The sequence below is a fragment of the Megascapheus bottae genome, chromosome 15, assembly GCF_031878675.1.
Source record: "Megascapheus bottae isolate mThoBot1 chromosome 15, mThoBot2.hap1, whole genome shotgun sequence".
NCBI classification, from domain to species: Eukaryota; Metazoa; Chordata; class Mammalia; order Rodentia; family Geomyidae; genus Megascapheus; species Megascapheus bottae.
The window spans coordinates 44,987,206-45,006,347 of record NC_143523.1 but is presented as its reverse complement, the minus strand read 5'-3'; the positions used below and the strand labels follow the sequence as shown (position 1 = coordinate 45,006,347).

At 39.5% G+C, this 19,142-nt stretch overlaps 1 protein-coding gene across 2 annotated transcripts in view; it reads left to right on the top strand.

The window, feature by feature from the left end:
* Window positions 1-19,142, top strand: part of Micu1 (mitochondrial calcium uptake 1) — a 125,904-nt gene that overhangs the window by 84,654 nt on the left and 22,108 nt on the right. For both annotated transcript variants that reach the window (XM_090346514.1, XM_090346513.1), the window contains one exon: window positions 12,257-12,394. In XM_090346514.1, the coding sequence (XP_090202640.1) occupies window positions 12,257-12,394 (138 nt within the window). The remainder of the gene's footprint in view (window positions 1-12,256; window positions 12,395-19,142) is intronic.

The following is a 19,142-nucleotide window of genomic DNA, read 5'->3' as shown; positions in this document are numbered from 1 at the left end:
ACTGAGGAATCGAACCCGGGTCTTCGTGCATGTTAGGCAAGCACTCTACCACTAGGCTACACTCCAGGCCCCTAGCTTATTTTTTTTTACTGTGTAACACACACACATACACACACACACACACACACACACACACACACACACACACACACACACACACACACACACACACACCAAGTCTTAATACAGCTAGAAAACAGTGACCTCTAAAAGTTTATGGAAGGAGACTTTGGTAACAGAACCCATATAGACTACAAACTTCAAATGACTTTTAAGTGCCCAACAAACAAGTAACAGTTAAGAAAATCCTAATTAGATTGGTGTCAAAGATAGAGATAAAGAAAGAAAAGAGCCAGGTGTGTTGGCTCATACCTGTAATCCTAGCTACTCAGGAGGCTGAGATCTGAGGATCTCTGTTCAAAGCCAGCACAGGCACTAAAGTCTGTGAGATTCTTCTCTCCAATTAACCACCAGAAAACCAGAAATGGCGCTATGGCTCAAAGAGTAGGGGCAGTAGCTTTGAGCTGAAGAGCTCAGGGACAACGCGCAGGCCCAGTGTTCAAGTCCCACAGCCAACAAAAAAAAGTAAATAAATAAGAAGGGAGGGAGGGGAGAGAAGAGGAGGAGGCGAGAGGACAGGAGAGGAGAAAGGAAGGAAGGAAGGATGGACGGAAAAGAAAGACAGAGCACTTCAGTATAGGAGAATTTCACATGACATGTCTCGATGGTTTCTGCTTGTTATGTTCTGAAGAACTTAGATGGCCAGCCAGGTACAGTGGAGCCTAGATCAACCAATGGGTTATAAAAATGCAAAAAAAAAAAAAAAAGCCAGGCATGGTGGCTCACACTTGTAATCCTAGCTACTCAGGAGGCTGAGATCTGAGGATCTCAGTTCAAAGCCAGCCCAGGCACTAAAGAACATGAGACTCTTAATCTCCAATTAATCACTTGAAAATGGGAAGTGGGGCTCCTTCTCCAGGATAGGGCAGTAGCCTTGAGCTGAAGAGCCCAGGACAGTACTCAGGCCCAGAGTTCAAGCCCCCAAACCCCCACACACACACAAAAAAAAACCCCACTGTACACACACACACACACACACACACACACACACACGCACACAAAAGAAATCCTGCACATTCTTTCTGGCTATTTTTCACACTTATCATTATGAAAGGGCTGTGACTTTGTATATTTTCCTAGTCTCTGGTGAAAGTAATATTTTCTTTGGTTTTTTTTTTTGCAGAGGGAGTTTTCCTATAAAGTCTAAACTGGCTTCAAATTCACCTCCTTTGCCTCCCAAGTGCTGAAATTAATTATAGATATGCATCACCATACCTGGCTTTTTTCTTTCCTAATGAAAGACAGCTAATAATCCTAATGCAGTCTGGACCACAGTCTGCTTTCATCCCTATATTTAGACTGTATCTTCTAATTTCATGTATTAAAGCTTGAATGAGCCATCTTTTTTTTTTTGCCAGTCCAGGGGCTTGAACTGAGGGCCTAACCACTGTCCTTGGGCTTTCTCAAGGCCTAGTGCTCTACCACTTGAGCCATAGCACTGCTTCCAGCTTTTTCTATGTATGTGGTACCAAGGAATCAAACCTGGGTCTTCATGCATGCTAGGCAAGCACTCTTACCACTAGGCCAAACTCAGGGCCCTGGGTTGTTAATTTTATAGTGTCTTCAGACTATAGTTTTTTTTAGTGTAGGCAGAAATTTCAGAATTTGAAAATTAATATTTACCACACCTTAAATGTACAAGACCATATATAACTGTAGCTGTTTTATTTTTCTAAAATAATAGAGCTCTGTTTCTCTCTGTTAGCTCTCCATCTTTTATGGAACATACAGAGCTATCATGATGGATTCCTTGAAGATGGCCATTTTTCTAACTGCACTACAATTGATTTTTCATGCCTTGGATCTGTAAAAATGTTCCTGTAGAAAACTTCAAGCAATAACTATTTTTTATGATGCTGTCTCCTCCTTATGTATAAAATATTATTTCTCAGCAATATATGCTCATATGATACACAATCAGCTTCTAATTATCATGAGCTTGTCAAATCATTCATTTGTGGAAACAGTATTATGCAATTTTGTAATCGCTATAATCAGTTTTATATAACCAATAATATACATCCATAGAGAGTAACTAAAAAACTTACCAGACTATTTGTAGGTGATGTCCTGTAACTCTCCAATCTTAGGTCCTTACAATGTAAGTGGAGGCAATAGTTATACCTGTTTTTGAAATTCTTGTGAAACTCAAGTGAGGAAATAAATAGGAAGGTCTGTGTAAATTATTATCCTCACTCAATTAATTTGTTCCCTATTCCGAGTGATGGTGATGATAGTTCACATCTATAATCTAGCTGCTCAGGAGGCTGAGATTGAGGACTGCAATTTGAAGCAAGCTTGGGAAGAAAAATCTGTAAGACTCTTACCTCTAACCAACCTGTAATCCTAGCTACTCTGGAGGCTGAGATCTGAGGATCAAAGTTCAAAGCCAGCCCTGGCACAAAAGGACCTGAGACTCTAATCTCCAATTACCTCTAGAAAACAGGAAGTGGGACATGGCTCAAGGGTAAGGCACTAGTAGCCTTGAGCTGAAGAGCTCAGGGACAGCGCCCAGGCCGAGTTCAAGCCCAATAACTCAAAAAAAAAGTGGAGGCAGGGCTTAAGTGCCAGCCTTAAGACACAAAAATAAGAGAGAGTATAATACCTTTGAGACACAAAGATAAGCAAGAGTACAACACCTTGTGTTCAAACCCTAGTACTGGCAAAAAAGGCTTTCTTTCTTTCCAGTACTCTGGGTGTGAGTACTGTCCTTGGGCTTTCTCAAGGCTATCATTCTACCACTTGAGCTACAACAGCACTTCCAGCTTTTTTCTAAGGAATCAAACCCGGTCTTTGTACATGCCAGGTAAACACTGTACCACTAGGCCAAAAAATAATTTTTTTTTTAAAAAAGCCACTTAAAAATATTTTTCCCCAGGAATAAATATCAAAACTGTTTCTTAGGCTTAGATTTTTATTATATATCTTTCTTGCAAGTACTTAAAAGAAAAATAGACATAAAATAAATTATTCTAAAACTTCTTTGCACAGAGGTCCTACACTTTTATTTTTTATATATTTTATTGTTACTGCAGAGATGATACACTTACATGAGTCAAGTAATGAGTACAATTCTTTTTGAACCAACTCTGACTTTTTTTTTACTCTGAGTCAAGAATATCTGTTTTCCAACCTTATATTGTTCTTAAGCCATGAGGACATTGGTAATATAGCATGTGAGAAAGAATACCCCACCCATAACCAGGTGTCCATGGCTCACACCTGTAATCCTAGCTACTCAAGAGGCTGAGATCTGAGGATCTTGATTCAAAGCCAGCCTTGGCAGGAAAGTCTGTGAGACCCTTATCTTCAATTAACCACCAGTAACCAGAAGTGGCACTGTGGTTCAGAGTGATAGAGCACTAGCCTTGATCTAAAGAACTCAGGGATAGGCCCAGAGTTCAAGTCCCATGTTGTCTGGAATATCCTTCCAAACCAGTGACATCCATGCTATAAGCTTTGACAGACTTCTATAGGCACTGACAACAATGTCACAACTGCTATCTAATAAAAAAAAATAATATATATATATATATATATATATATATATATATATGCTTGAACTCAGGGCCTGGGCACTGTCCCTGACCCTCTTTGTGCTCAAGGCTAGTGTTCTACCACTTGAGCCACAGTGCCTCTTCTGGTTTTTGAGTGTTTTTTTGGAGATAAGCATCTCTGGGGACTTTTATGCCCAGGCTGTCTTCTAATCACTGTCCTCAGATCTCTGCCTTCTGAGTAACTAGGATTACAGGAGTGAGCCAACAGCATCCAGCTGATGAATAGTAATTTTTTTTGTATTTCTTTTTTTTTTTTTGCCAGTCCTGGGCTTGAGCTCAGGGCCTGAGCACTGTCCTTGGGCTTTCTCAAGGCTAGAGCTCTACCACTTGAGCCTCAGCACCACTTCCAGCTTTTTTCTATATGTAGTACTGAGGATTCGAACCCGGGTCTTCATGCATGCTAGGCAAGCACTTTAACCACGAGGCCAAACTCTTGGCCTGTATTTCTTTTTTTTTATTAAAGAATTTATTTAACGTTGATTTTTACATCATATTTTAGATGACAAATTTAACAAACAAGTGTTCAAGGAGGGAATCTCTATTTACAATCACTGGGACTTAGTATTTAGAACTTAATCAAAATTAGGCTATGGGTTTGTATGTCATAGAAACATTAATTTATGAAATAAAGCATTATGTCTATAGAGTCATAGGTTTTTATGTCTGCATAGTTATGTTTGTATTTCCATTACCATGTCCATAGCTTTGGGTATGCAGTTACTGAGTCCTCGCTCTTGTACTCTTTGGATTTTATAGCCACATATTAAGGATACCATGCGCCTTTTGATCCTTAGGTCTTGACTTGTCTCACTCAACATGATTTGCTCTAGATTCATCCACTTCCCTGTGAATGCCATTATTTTATCTTGTCTGTTGGCTATGTAGAATTCCATTGTGTATATATACCACATTTTCTGTATCCATTCATCTGCAGTAGGGCATCTGGATTGTTTCTATCGCCTGGCTATTGTGAATAGTAATTTTAAGAAGCCTATTAACTTTAGAGATAGTAAAAAAATGTGAGGAAAATATATGTAAATACATCTTACTTGGAATTATTTCACGTGCATTATCTAATAAACTTTACACTAAGCCCACTACTACTACTACTATTACTACTATTGTCGTACCCATTTTATAGATGAGGTGAACAAGACTTGGGAATTTTAAATAGATTGCAGGGAAGCATTGATATATGGCCAAGGAAACAATGAAACTCAAGTCTGATTATTCTTACATTGTGATATATTAGCATCACCACCACTAGTCAACACCTTTGATGTGGATTATGGATGCAGGAAAAGCATTCCAGTCTTTTCAGAGAGCCAGAAGGGTATTTGTACTACAAAAAGTATTTCCCAGAGGTTATCAGCTTGGTAACCTGACTGAAGACTTACGTTTAAGAGGACTCCTACAAATACCTTCAGCGAAGTCTAGATCATCTGATTTGTAGTTCTAATTTAGATGAGTGGGCTCCTCTGTGTTTTGACCAAAATATTCTCATTTTCCTAATGGGCTACTGTATGACTGTGATAATTTTCAGACATCCATCTTGTCTTGAATCTTATAAAAATTGATAGCATGGTAGAGTTTTCTAATAGCAACTGACAGGAAAAGGAGAACTTTACTGATGGATTTGGGGGGTTCACTTTAATGAATAAATGTACCTGCCACTCACCTCATTTATCATTCCAGCATTGTTTCAGACTGAGTACAAATTGTTTAGGCCTGCAAAAGCTGACATTGCCTATCCTGCCTACAACCAACCTCCTATATGCTTGTTGATTTACGTAGCTGTTTTCATCATTTCTTTTCATCTTGTTAGATGTGAGTTGAATATTGCTGAGGAATTTTACATACAACTGGACTCAGCAAAAGCAAGTGTTTCTCCATGACAAGCAGAACCCACAACTAATTATGTTCTTGAAACTTAAAACTTTAGGAGCAACTTAAGGAATTTTCCCCCTGGGAAAGAAGTGGCACCATTTCCTCTTAGGTATTCAAAACTTTAGCCTGGAGAATGTATCCTGCATGCCTATTAGATGTCACATCCAGAAAGAGTCAGTGAATTTTATAATGAGGCATTGACTTAGTTAACTTAAATTATTGAGCAGATGTTATATAGCCCAGCTCTCTGGACAAACAACACAAGGAATAGACTCTTCTTCAAAAAGTACATAATGTAAGCAGGTACCAGTGGGCTCTCACCTGTAATACTAAATACTCAGGAGCCTGAGATCTGAGGATTGCTTGGAAACCAACCTGGGCAGAAAAGTCCCCATGAAATTTTAATTTCTTTTTTTTCCATATATTTTAATTGTAATTAATAGAAGGGTTACTTTACATTCGCCAGATGGAAAGTGCATTACTTCACATACATTGATACCCTTTCTCATGTCTTGGTCCCCATTTCCCTCTCTCCACCCCCACCCTCATCTTGTTTTCCCCCCTTTTCTATCCAATTTCAAACAACCAAATACTCATATATCCAATATATCAGATAACAAAGTGAAATACTGTAACAATATGAGATAACCAAGGGACAGCAAAAGAGATGAGAGATAACATAGTACATTAAGGACAACAATCACTCATTATATGGCTTTTGTTTCTATAGCATAGAGGTCCTTTCATTTAGCATCATACTATATGGCCTTATGTGTTTAGGTTTTGCTGTATTGCAAATCTCTGCTAGAAGAGTCCAAGGTTTCTACTGATTATGGTAAATGAGGGAAACCATTGAGCCTATATTCCTTTGAGTCTGGCTTACTTCACTTAATATGATTTTTTCTAAGTCTTTCTATTTCCTTACAAATGGGGAGATGTCGTTTTTGCTTATCCTATAGTAAGTTCATGTTCAAGTTATTATTTTTCTGTTTATCGAAGAAAAAATAACCTTTTCTAGTCTAACTATATGATTGGGACTCATCATATAGTCAATTGGTTTGACCAGTAGTCTGAATTAAAAAAAAAAAATAGGGCCGGACACGTAGCCTTAATGGTAGAATACTCTCGCCTAGCATGCACAAAGTCCTGGATTTGATTCCTCGGTACATGTACACAGAAAAAGCCAGACGGGGCGCGGTGGCTCAAGTGGCAGAGCACTGGGCTTGAGCAACAAGTGTCCAAGGACAGTGCCCAGGCCCTGAGTTCAAGCCCCAGGACTGGCCAAAAAAATAAAAATTAAATTAAATACTCAGTTTCACTATATTGTCCAAATTAGTCTCAAACTTCTGGGCTTAAGTGCTCTACCCACTCCAGGCTCCTAAGTAACTACAACTTCAGGCATTTACCACCATATCCAACTAGAACAATTTTTATATGGAAGAAATCTTTAGGAAAGTCTAGCAGTTTGTATTAGGGGTATAACTTAGGGGCAGAACACTTATCTAGCATACACAATGACCTGAATTCCATCCCCTGCACCACAGAGAGAAAAATCTAGCGTAGTCTAGAAGAAAAAAAAAAAACTAGAAAAGCTTAGTTCTTTATCTGATAGTCTGGTCCAAGCCTCTAATTGATTATTTTGGCTCTTGCTGAGGTCACTGAACTGTGTTGTTTCCATTCCGACTTATAGGCTTTCTTCCTCAACTTGCCAAAAGAACCATATTAGTGCTGACAGTGAAAGTTCCTCTTATATTTAGAGATATGGAAAATTAAAGCTTCTGGCAATGTGGGCTTTCTGGTATCCCTCCAAATTGCAGAAACACAAATTTCAGTTCAGAATACCTATGTCAGGCTCACTAGATAGATTTATAGTAACCAATGCTGCCTATGGTTGTTTTTCCTTTAGATTATCCTAACAGTGAGATGCCTGACAGTAGCAAATGTGGCATTGGTAAAATCTCAAAGGCCTTTACTGCCAGGTTGAAAGACAGATATGTATAGCTCAGTGGCCTGAGATTACCATGCTATCTTTAATCGTGTGGTGCAGAAACTAGAAAAAGCCTATCAAGATGTGTATCATTCTGATGGGCTGGGAATGTGGTAGAGTGCTTGCCTTTGTAAATGCATGCATGAAACCCTGTGTTCCATTCCTCAGTACCATATAAACAGAAAAAGCCAGACGTGGCTCTGTGACTCAATGTGGTAGAGTGCTAACCTTGAGCAAAAGAAGCTCAGGAACAATGCCTAGGCCCTGAGTTCAAGCCCCAGGACTGGGAGAAAAAATACAAAGAAATTTAGTATTCTGAAATATTTGTATAAGGAAAGGATTTCCTCTAGAAGACAGAGTCCATACAAAGAAATTTATTATTCTGAAATATTTGTATAAGGGAAGGATTTCCTCTAGAAGACAGAGTCTCATGAAAGAGAACAAAATTGATGTTTACATTTATTTGTGGGACTACATTAACTCCAAAGGTCTTTAATAAATGATGACCCTTGGACTAGAGGTATGGCTCAAGTGGTAAGGTGCCTGCCTAGCAAGTGCCTAGGCCTTTAGTTCAAATCCTAGTTTCATTTTAAATTTTTTTAATTAAAAACTCAGTGATGACCCACTTGCAAAGAGTGATTTCTTTTTACTGTTTTTTTACTTCATTTCTGGCATTTATCCATAATACAAAATTTTCTTTTTTTCCTGGCTTCCCATGTCCTTATGGTGATACCACATAGATAGATGCAGACCATCTGTCTTTCCAAAAAGCTATACCTTCTCTCGACAAGGGGCAAGGGTGAGAATTGGAGGTACAGTGTGAAGAGATAGCCAAGAAAAATCTTAAAAGACAGTTTTTTGGCTTCTGTTTGCCTTCCATGCAGTTCCTCCCCCACCCCCACCCCCGAGATCAGCAGAAAGACAACAGCTTGTGTGCATTTGAGAAAGTGGTAGTGGCTGCAAAAGGTAAGTACTAAGCCTAGCACTATTTCATCTTTCATTTTAACACAGAGAAGTGATACAGATGGTAGGGGCCAGGGTAGCAGTGCTGAAAATGCACATGTTCTTTGCCATGGGACCAAATAAAATGGGATTTCTTTTCATTGTCACTGAGAGAATAAAAAGTACCTACAGATATAGAACATATATTTGGCTAAGTTAAATGCAATCCAAAGATTCAAATTGCTTTCAGATGCACTATTGGAAGTTTTCTACATTATGATAAATTGATAATGACCTGTGTCTTTCCTCAAAGGCCCTTCCCTGGACTCAGGGGTTGATTGCATGTATATATCCCTGGGAGTGCATCCACAAGATTGTCAAGGCTAAGGTACACCCTTGATCCTTCCAACCATGTCATGACTAGCTGTTGCCTTTACATTGTAATCATAATAAAGGTCCTTGAGATACTACCTGCAAAATTCCCTCAGTTTAGTGTAACAGGTCTCAACTAAAAAATATTGAATCAATAGAGTATTTGTTCATGTCTGTTCCCTTTGGCAGTTTGATGTGTGAAACAATTCTCCACAGCCTACTTCAGCCATGTTTAGAAACTGGCTGGGGCCGTAACTCAATGATAGAGCACTTGATTAGTAGGCCAAAGGCCCTGGGTTCCATCCAGGTCCTGCAAACAAGGACCTCAGAAATTAGGCCACCTTGCTTCAGAAGATGCTATAAACCTAAACAGAAATATGTCGGCCCAAATGCACTTACAGAGCTGTGGTAAGTTTTGAAGTGGGCCATACTACATAGGATAGGTAAATGTTATCACTAAGTCTTTTTGTTCTAGTTACTTAAAAATCATAGTATTAGGAGCTGGAAATGTGTCTTCATGGTAGAGTGCTTGCCTAGCATGCATGCAGCCTTGTGTTCAATTCCTTAGAATCACATAAACAAAAAACACCAGAAGTGGTGCAATGCCTCAAGTGGTAGAGCCCTAGCCTTGTTCAAAAAGAAGCTTAGGAACAGTGCCCCAGGTCCTGAATTCAAGCCACAGGATTGGAAAAAAATTTTGTGTGTGTACATGCATTTGTGCGTGTATGTGCGTGTGTGTGTGTGTGTGTGTATGTGTGTGTATTATAGTACTAGGGAGGCTGAAGCTGCAAGATTGCAAGTTTGAGGCCACTCTGGAGCACAAAGTAAGACCATGTCTCAAGAAAAAAATTAATAATAGAAAACCTTATCAATACTAATCTGAGCATTGGAATTGTTACTTGGGGGTCTCCGTTGAAATGGCAATGTTAACAAGTAAGGTCTTTCCACTATGGAAAAAGGAGAATAAGAGTCTTTCAGAACTTTTAAGCAGACTGCAGGGGCTGCCAATTTTCTGTGCAAAAAAAAAAAAAAAATTCACGGCAGGGAGCCTAGCCTAGTGGTAGAGTGCTCACCTCACATGCATGAAGCCCTAGGTTCAATTCCTTGGTACCACAAACACAGAAAAAGCCAGAAGTGGCACTGTGGCTCAAGTGGCAGAGTGCTAGCCTTGAGGAAAAAGTGTCCAAGGACAGTACTCAATCCCTGAGTTCAAACCCCAGGACTAGCAAAAAAAAAAAAAATTCATACTCCAATCTAGAGCCTCACCTCTGAAATCTTTCCACATAAGAGATTATGAGCTCTTTAAATGTTTAAACCTAGCCTGCAGAACAGAGACTACTGCCAATAAAGGAATTATAGAACTCCACATTTTTGCCTGTGTATCAGACTTCACTGGAAATCTGATTTAAACATTGAAGAAAGTGTGCCCATTTGCAAAATTTTGTCAGTCCTCTGTTTTGTTTCAGGATGGCAAATTGAGTCATCAATCAAACTAAAATTGAATCCTGAAAATTTGGGGTATTTTCAAAAATTAATCAGCTCTATAGAAGTGATGATATGACAGATATGAAATATTGAGTCGTTGAGCTGAAAAGGAGGTTTTCACTTGGTATTGATGATGTTGATTTCTTTACAAATAGCTTTGCTGCTCACTTACAGATGACTTCTAAGCCCTATAGCTGTATTAGTTTACCCAGAACAACCTAGTGCTATCCTGCAAGCTGCATGTGTATTTCTGCTTTAAAGTAGAAGTGATATGATATTGAGAGATACTCATTGCACCCAGACAAGGCCAAGTTTGAACCCCAGCTCAGTCGTGGCTGCATGTTGCTTCAGTATTCTGATCTGCAAAGTAGAGCTAATGCTGCAGCAAAGAACGGTTCAGGGATTGGATAAAAGAGTGCAGAGATCTTACCTGGATCATAGTACGTGCTCAGTAAATGGTTGCTAGTATTACAATATGGTTCTTGTGTCTGGTTCACTGTAGTAGTCTCATCAGTGAAGAAATAAGATGCATGTCAGCTTTCTAAGCCAACTGAGGAAATGAGAATTGAGAGAATATTTTTTGACTGTGTATTTCCTATTTTATGTCTCATGTAAATCTTCTTCCCATACCAAATTCAGGTGAGACCCTAAGGACAGAACCATAATTCTCTCATTTTTCTGTGCCCCACAATGACAAATATAAATACTAAGCAACTGGAAGATATTCTGGGTATTACCTTACTTGGGGCAATCTTACAACTATTTGTGAAAACAGGATTAGACTGCTGTGTAGGGACCTGAAAGTTTCCCTGTAACTGCCATTTCATCTTCAAGTCATTTTGCTTTGTACTTGATTACTGGAACCACATTTAGCCATTGTATTGTTCATGTGTTTATAAGTATAATTAGCATTATATCTAGGACTGAAATAGCTTTCTTGTCTTACTGTTAAATGAAAATCTTGGTTTGGCATCACTTACATTAATTACTGGCCCTGTATTCTTAACTTTTCCACCTGCATTTTTATCTACTGACTTTTCAGTAGCTTAGAGGTTAGTACATCTAATGAAAACATTCTATACTTTGTTTTTTTTCTGAACTCTGTTGATTTCCTAACATTTGGTTGTCATTTTGAGGAAAATATGAAAATATATTACTCTTATAAAAAAAAAGTTCAAATTCCAGAATCACATTCATAAATAAAAATACACCTATAAAAACTTAATATATAATTGAGTTCCTTGTAGGAATAATTAATTCAGTTTTAGTACTCTCTAAGAAACAAGGTCAGGGTTGATCATAAAGCATGTTTATTACTAATAATGGCACAGAGTTATGAAGAGCTTTAAACTGGGTTTATCCTCAGCAGAATGCTTCTTGTCTGTGAGAGGTATAAGAGGCTATAGAAGTTCTGGCTTCTGGGGCCAGGAGTTTGGCCTAGTGGTTAAAGTGCTTGCCTAGCATGCATGAAGACCCGGGTACCACATACATAGAAAAAAGCCGGAAGTGGTGCTGAGGCTCAAGTGGTAGAGCTCTAGCCTTGAGAAAGTCCAAGGACAGTGCTCAGGCCCTGAGCTTAAGTCCAGGATTGGCAAAAAAAAAAAAGAAGTAGTTCTGGCTTCTTTTATTGCCGTTATTATATTATTGTTATATTGTTGTTTTATTATGTAGTATATATTATTACATAATAATGTGTTTCATGGCAACAGTTTCCCAACTAAGAATACTTGTACAACTAACCTAAATCTGGGATAAGAACCTAGATCTATTCCTTAGTTTCTTTTTCAGTTCTTGCTATATAGCCCCATCCGTCCACTATTTTCTACCATCTAACACAACTGGTGGGTTCCGCATAGTATGTCAAAATTCTTTCTGTTTGACTCAAGACCATTCCTACTCCCCCCAGTTTGAACGCCATGATCCTGTGGATGGAAGAATTACTGAGAGGCAGTTTGGTGGCATGCTGCTGGCCTACAGTGGAGTACAGTCCAAGAAGCTGACCGCCATGCAGAAGCAGCTCAAGAAGCACTTCAAAGATGGCAAGGTAAGTTGCTTTGCTGAGAAAGAAAAGAAACCATGAAGATGTCCAGTTAATGCAAAGGTACTCATATAACGATGCATTGTATACATTAGGTACAGCTAATTAATCTCTCCAGACTAAAGGGGAAGAAAGCTTGAGCAATAGTGGAGGAGGAAGAGAGAAATACAGAAAAACCCCCCAGTTTCAAAGGCGGCACCACGAAAAACTAGTTTGGATAGGAAGATGAATAACTGAGTTATGAATGCCTTGAGTTTAAGATACCTGTCTACAAGCCGGGTGTGGTGGCTCACACCTGTAATCCTAGCTACTCTAGAGACTGAGATCTGAGGATCTTGGTTCAAAGCCAGCCTAGGCACTCTTATCTCCAATTAATCACTAAAAAACATGAAGTGGGGCTGTGGCTAAAGGGGTAGGGCAGTATCCTTGAGCTGAAGAGCTCAGGGACAGTGCCCAGGACCAGAGTTCAAGCCCCATGAACCACCGAAAAAAAAAAAGATACCTGTCCACTGTACACGTAGTAATGATGCTAGTCAGTCTACCTCAGTGGTCTGCTATATTTGGAATAATCAAATACATGGTTATAGTTAACATCATGAGCACAGATTTCCCAAGGAGGACATTGTATAGAAGAGGAGGGAAAAAAGGCTGTAGACCAATGACAAAATCCATTAGAACACCAATATTTAAACAAGTTGGAAAAAACCTAGAAGAAAGAACTAGAGAAATGCCAAAAGAGAGTAGTGAAATCAAAGCCAAGGAAGAGGGTTGGAGAGCTGAGGAATCTACAATGTCTCATGTATCAAAAGGTCCAGTATGGTAAAGATGAACACATCAAGCCAGGGTGGAGTGGGGTGGGGTGGGGAGGTGGTTTATGCCTGTAATCTGAACTACTCAAGAGGCTAAGATCTGAGGATCGTGGTTTGAAGGCAGCCCAGGCTGAAAAGTTTCCATGAGACTCATCTCCACTTTACCACCAGAAAACTGGAAGTGGCTCAAAGTGGGTCATGCACTAACCTTGAATATAAGAACTCAGGAACCACACCCAGGCCCTGAATCCAAGCCCAACAACCAGAGGATGGAGAGGGGGAGATGAAGACATCTATTGACTTTGGTGAAATAGTAATAACTGGTGATCTTTGGAAGGGCCACTTAATAAAGTGGTCCAGTTAGAAGACATAATAAATGAAAGCAGAAAAGAAACAAGAGAGAGACAGGATGGAAGAAAGAAGAGAAAGGTCTAGGCAGAGGGAAATCACTTGTATGAAAAATCTCTGAGACAATTTACTAGTCTATTCTGGCCACTATAACAAAACACCACATACTGAGTGATTTTAATAACAGAAATTTACTTTCTCAGTGTTCTGGATACTGTCTCCTCAAGGGCTTTACTTATACGTGGGGAGACAGAGAGCGCTGATGTTTTTCTTATAAGGAAACTAATCCTATGATATTAGGACCCTTTCTTATGACCACATTTAATTTCATTATTTCCATTGAGGCTCTGTCCCCAGATACAGTCACACATGAATATGGAGACATGAGATGGGGCAGCAAACTTTCAACCCACATTGGAAAGGCCAACATGGCACATGTGAGAATGGAACAGAGATTACTGTGGGTTAAGCATACTGAACAATGAATGAGAAGACTATCTGAGAAGTCAGGGGAGGAGAGGGGATAGGGAGACAGACAGACAAACAGAGAGATAGACCAGGACACATGCCATAGATACAGAAACAAAAGTATAGACTTCATTCACAGTGACATAAGAAGCTACTAAATGGCTGAGAAGTGAAATGGTACAGTTATGTATATGTTGAAAGCAATAGCCCAGTGTAGCATAGTGATACACACCTGTAATCCCAGTATTTGGGAAGTTGACAGCCTCCCAAATACTTTATGGAGAACAGTTTGAGAAGCAAAAGGTCTGATAGTTACTGTTGTAGAAAATTTAGGACGACATGAAGACAAGTCTAGAGCAGCACTGAGCTTGAAGGCAATAGATTCATGGATGTTCCAGTCAGCACTGCTCTCTGACATCCTTCAACATGCACTGTAGCTGGCAAGTCTTGCCAGCAGATGGGCTGACTTCCAAAATCACACACATGAACATGCACGCACGCATACACACACACACACACACACACACACACACACACACACACACAATAGAGTGGTGTTGGGATAAAGTGCAACTCAGATCTTCTCATTCTCAGCCTCATCTTCTAACTGGCCATTAGCTGGCACTAAAAATGTCCTATGAGAGATTGCCAAGGTAGTGTGACATGGTAGACATGAGCTAATTTTGGAAGTCTTGAGTCTTCCCCTTTGCTAGAAGCATGGTGTTCACATTAGGAATTAGGAGACCATCCTTTTTTTCACCACATAGTTTTAGTCTTTGTTTGAGGTAGGTTCCTGTGATCATTATTGACAGATTCTTTAAATTAATTGGCTCCAAAATTGAGGAGTTTATCCTAGATGCTTGTCATAAGGACTATGTAGCTAGTGTTTGTCTTAGTTTTCTTAATGTTTGTATAAAAAGACCTGCATAAGGCCACACACAGTGGCGCTTGCTTGTAATCTTAGCTACTCAGGAGGCTGAGAGCTGAGGATCATGGTTCAAAGCCAACCCAGGCTCTAAAGCCCGTAAGACTCTTATCTCCAACCGGAAGTGGCATTGTGGCTCAAGGGGTAGGGTGCTAACCTTGAGCTGAAGAGCTCAGGGACAACACCCAGGCCCCAGAGTTGAGTCCCACAACTGACAAAAAAAAGAGTCCTGCATAAATAACACTTACCACCATTGTTGCCCGAAAGCACTACTCAGCCATGTTTTCCTCCTTGTCTTGGATGTTGAAAGGCTGAAAGGCTCTCTGCTCCTCTCTGTGGACTACAATCAAGTACAGGCTAAGCTTGAAAGAAAATGCCTGCTGCTCCCAACTCAGTCCAGCCTGTTCCTGCAGCATGTGTTCCCTGGGCTATAGGGAAAGCTTGTCATTAATGGAAAGTGAGGGAAAAAAATACTCTCTCAGAGTGCACTCCTACACCATCTATTCTCCAGCTTTCATTTGTGGAAATCATAATTTCAGGAAATTGATTACAAGTGTTAGGTGGATTCTTTTTTAGTCACTTTGTTTTTTAGCCACTTAGAACTTGCATTAGGAAACACTCCTTTCTATTGACTTGGGTTTTGTCTGGGTTTTTTGGATAATGTTGATTGTTTGCTTTAATGCTTGGATTGAACTCTCCTCACACATGCTAAAACAAGTGTTGTACCATTAAGCTGTATCTCCAGCCTGACCAGATTTATTTTTAAAGGTTGGCCCAAGACATTGATTTGACCTTAAATTAGCTATTGTGACAGGCAATTAGTATTTTCTTATGAATTTATATTTAAAAACAATAAATTGAGTTAGAGTTGTCTCCCTTGAAGACTTAGTGTCTTAGCTTTGGCAAGAGTTAATTTTGGACCTGAAGACCTTGCAAAAGAGCTCTGCAGTGAAAGGACAAATTCTGTGAAATTGAAAGTCTGCAGCGCTAAATTACTTCTGGCCAGAATTTCTAGCATGCTTAGCTAGAAGATTAAGATTGATTGTCCTTTCCTGTTGATTAAATAGTTGTGAACACAGCAATTAACTAAAATGAGAGTTAATAAAGGGCCTTTCTCCTCGGGTTACCAGTCCATTTCTCTAGAACCATTTTCCTTTCAGAGGGACTCATCATCTGCTTTCTAATTGCTTCTTTTAGTCCACTTTGGATTTGTTAACATGAATATGCAAGTTTTCATTTGGCACTACCAAACCAGACAAAAAAAGACTGAAGGTCCTAGTGGTGTATTAAATAAATATTTGCATATAACCTAATGGCCTTGCAATGCGTCACAGCTTCCTCCCTCACCCCTCTCTCTCTCTCTCTCCTCCTCCATCCCTCCCTCTCATTTTTCTGTCAGCCTTGTTAGGTATCACTGTTCCTTTGAGGATATACAGACAGTGAAACAGAAATCAATGGTTTACCCAGAGCCTTGACTAAAATGCAAGGCAGATTTCTGTTCCAGGTCCTGTCATGCCCATAGCAAAATGTTACTTCTCCAAGCACATCTTTCTCTGAAGCAGTTTTTCAATAGGATTACTAGGGGAATTTTAAAGAAATGTGGTTGTCAGGACCTTCTTTGAATCAGTTAAATCACAGGGGCTCCATGGCCAGATTCTGGTAGATGTTTCTCAAAGGCTTCCCAGTTTCATTTACCTTTCCTGTTCCCTAGCCCTCAAGATTCCACATGTGCCAGAGAAGAGAATCTGTTTCAGACTTTACTTTTTTTTTTTTCTAGTCCTGGGGCTTGAACTCACAGCCTGAGCACTGTCCTTGGGCTTTTCCCTCAAGGCTAGCACTCTGCCACTTGAACCACAACACCATTTCTAGCTTTTTCTATGTATATGGTACTGAGGAATCGAACCTGCATCTTTGTGCATGCTAGGCAAGCACTCTACCACTAGGCCAAACTCCCAGCCCTGTTTCAGACTTTAGTAGGATGAATTCGTTGTCACTAGTTTGATAGCAATGAGCCTGCTGGCTTACTTCTGACAGCTACCTACCACTTATTTAGTACTTCATATGTGCTGAACATTTTTCCTGTCTTCTCCCTAGTTGTCACAAGAATCCCGTTTAACAGATAGAGTAAGGCTTACTTATATAAGCCTTTGTAAGACAATGTATGATCTTTGCTAAATAACTAAGTGACACCAGGATCCAAAGCCAGGAAGGTCTATCTTCTTCTAAAGTCCATAATCTTTCCACTAATGATCCTGTTGATTGTTGCTCCTTATTTCTCATGACTTGAAAAAGCCCAGGGTTTTAGGAAACCAAGAAGCCAATGTTGCTAGGGTCCAGCCTGCAGTTCTCAGAGATAATAGCTGTAGAACCAAATTATGGGAAAGATGGTAGAAGGCCTAGACTGAGGTTTGGGTATTCATCCAGGAGGCAACAAGAAATCACTGACATTTTATCAGCAGGAGAGATGAATATAAGAAGAAAATGATGTTTTAGGAACATGAGCTACTTGTAGAAATGTAAGTAGCAGAAAGGGTGTAATTTTCCCTGCTGCCAAGCTGCAATTGAAGAGAAGTCGGGGCTTACCATAGGAAGATGTTTTATAAAGAATCTCCATACAGAGGATAAATGATAAGATAGGTGAGAGGCTTGTTATATAAGGGAAAGGAAGAAAGCTATTTTATCTTTTCAATGGACCATAGAGGAAACTTGGGCAATTGGATTGACTCCTGGCAGATGAATTTGCTATGACTGATTTAAAAGCCAGGGAAAGGGCCTAATCTATTACACTATGTTTGCACTCATCCTTGGCCTGACAGCACTATCTCCAGAAGAAGCCACACTTCCCTCATCTCTGTTCTCATCTTCTGCAGCTGCATTTTAGTTTTTAAAACAACTGTATTGAGGTATAATTTGTCTACTATAAAAGTCCATCCATTTTCTAAGTATACAACCCAATTATTCTTACTAACATAGTTATATGATTACTGTCATTCAGTTTTTTAATATATCTCCCCTGGTAATTTCTGGAAAATTCTCATTTCTGCCCTAGCCCCAGACAACTATAAATTTGTCTTCTGTCACTATAGATTTCCCTTTCTGAGTCTGTCCTATAATATATATGGCTTCTTTTATATGGCTTCTTTCACTTGGCATAATGTTTTTAAGGATTATTCATGTTGATGTGTGTATTAATAGCTCATTACTTTTTTGTTGACTAAAAAAAAGATTTCACTGATTACATACACTACTTTTTTTATTCAGTCACTAGTTAACGAACAATTGAGTTGTTTAATATTGCTGTGAACATGTACACATATCTTTGTAAGGACCTTCATTTTTCTTTTCTTTCTTTCTTTCTTTCTTTCTTTCTTTTTTTTTGCCAATCCTGGGGCTTTAAACTCAGGGCCCCAGATACTATCCTTGGAAACTTTTTGCTCAAGATTGTACTCTACCACTTGAGCTACAGCACCATTTCTGGATTCTTCTGTGTATGTGGTACCAAGGCATTGAATCCAGAGCTTCATGCGTGCTAGGCAAGCATTCTACCTCTAGGCCATACTCCCGGCCCTTGTTTTTCTCTTAAGATTGATTCCTAGAAGCCTCGTGCCCATGGCTCATGCTAGCTACTCAGGAGGCTGAGGTCTAGAGTTGAGATTTGAAGGTCTGAGAGTTAAGATTTGAAGCCAGCCCGGGCAGTAAAGTCTGTGAAATTCTATCTTTAATTAACGCCCCCCCCCCCACACACACACAAAAAAAAGCCAAAAAGTGGAACTGTGGCCCAAGTGGTAGAGCACTAGCCTTAAGCAAAAAAGCTAGGGATATGCCCAGGCCCTGCAGTCAAGCCTTAGTGTTGGCAGGGGGAAAAAAAGAGAAGGAGTAGAATACCTGGCTCATATGTTATGTTTATGTTTAATTTTATTTGCTTTTGACAAATCAGCTCATGATGTTTTGTTTTTTAGGCTTATATTCTATCACTTGAGCCCCACTTCTAGCCCTTTTTAGTCATTAGTTTAGCTTTAGTTATATTTCAGGTCAGGTCTCAAGCTGGGTGGTCCTCAGACCATTCTCCTAAGTAGTCATACCATTTTACTTTTCTGCATCCTCACCAACACTTACTTGTCTGTCTTTTGTATTAGTCTTTCTAACATTCTAACATTGTGAAATCAATGTGCATTTTCCTATGACTAATGGTGCTAAGCCTCAG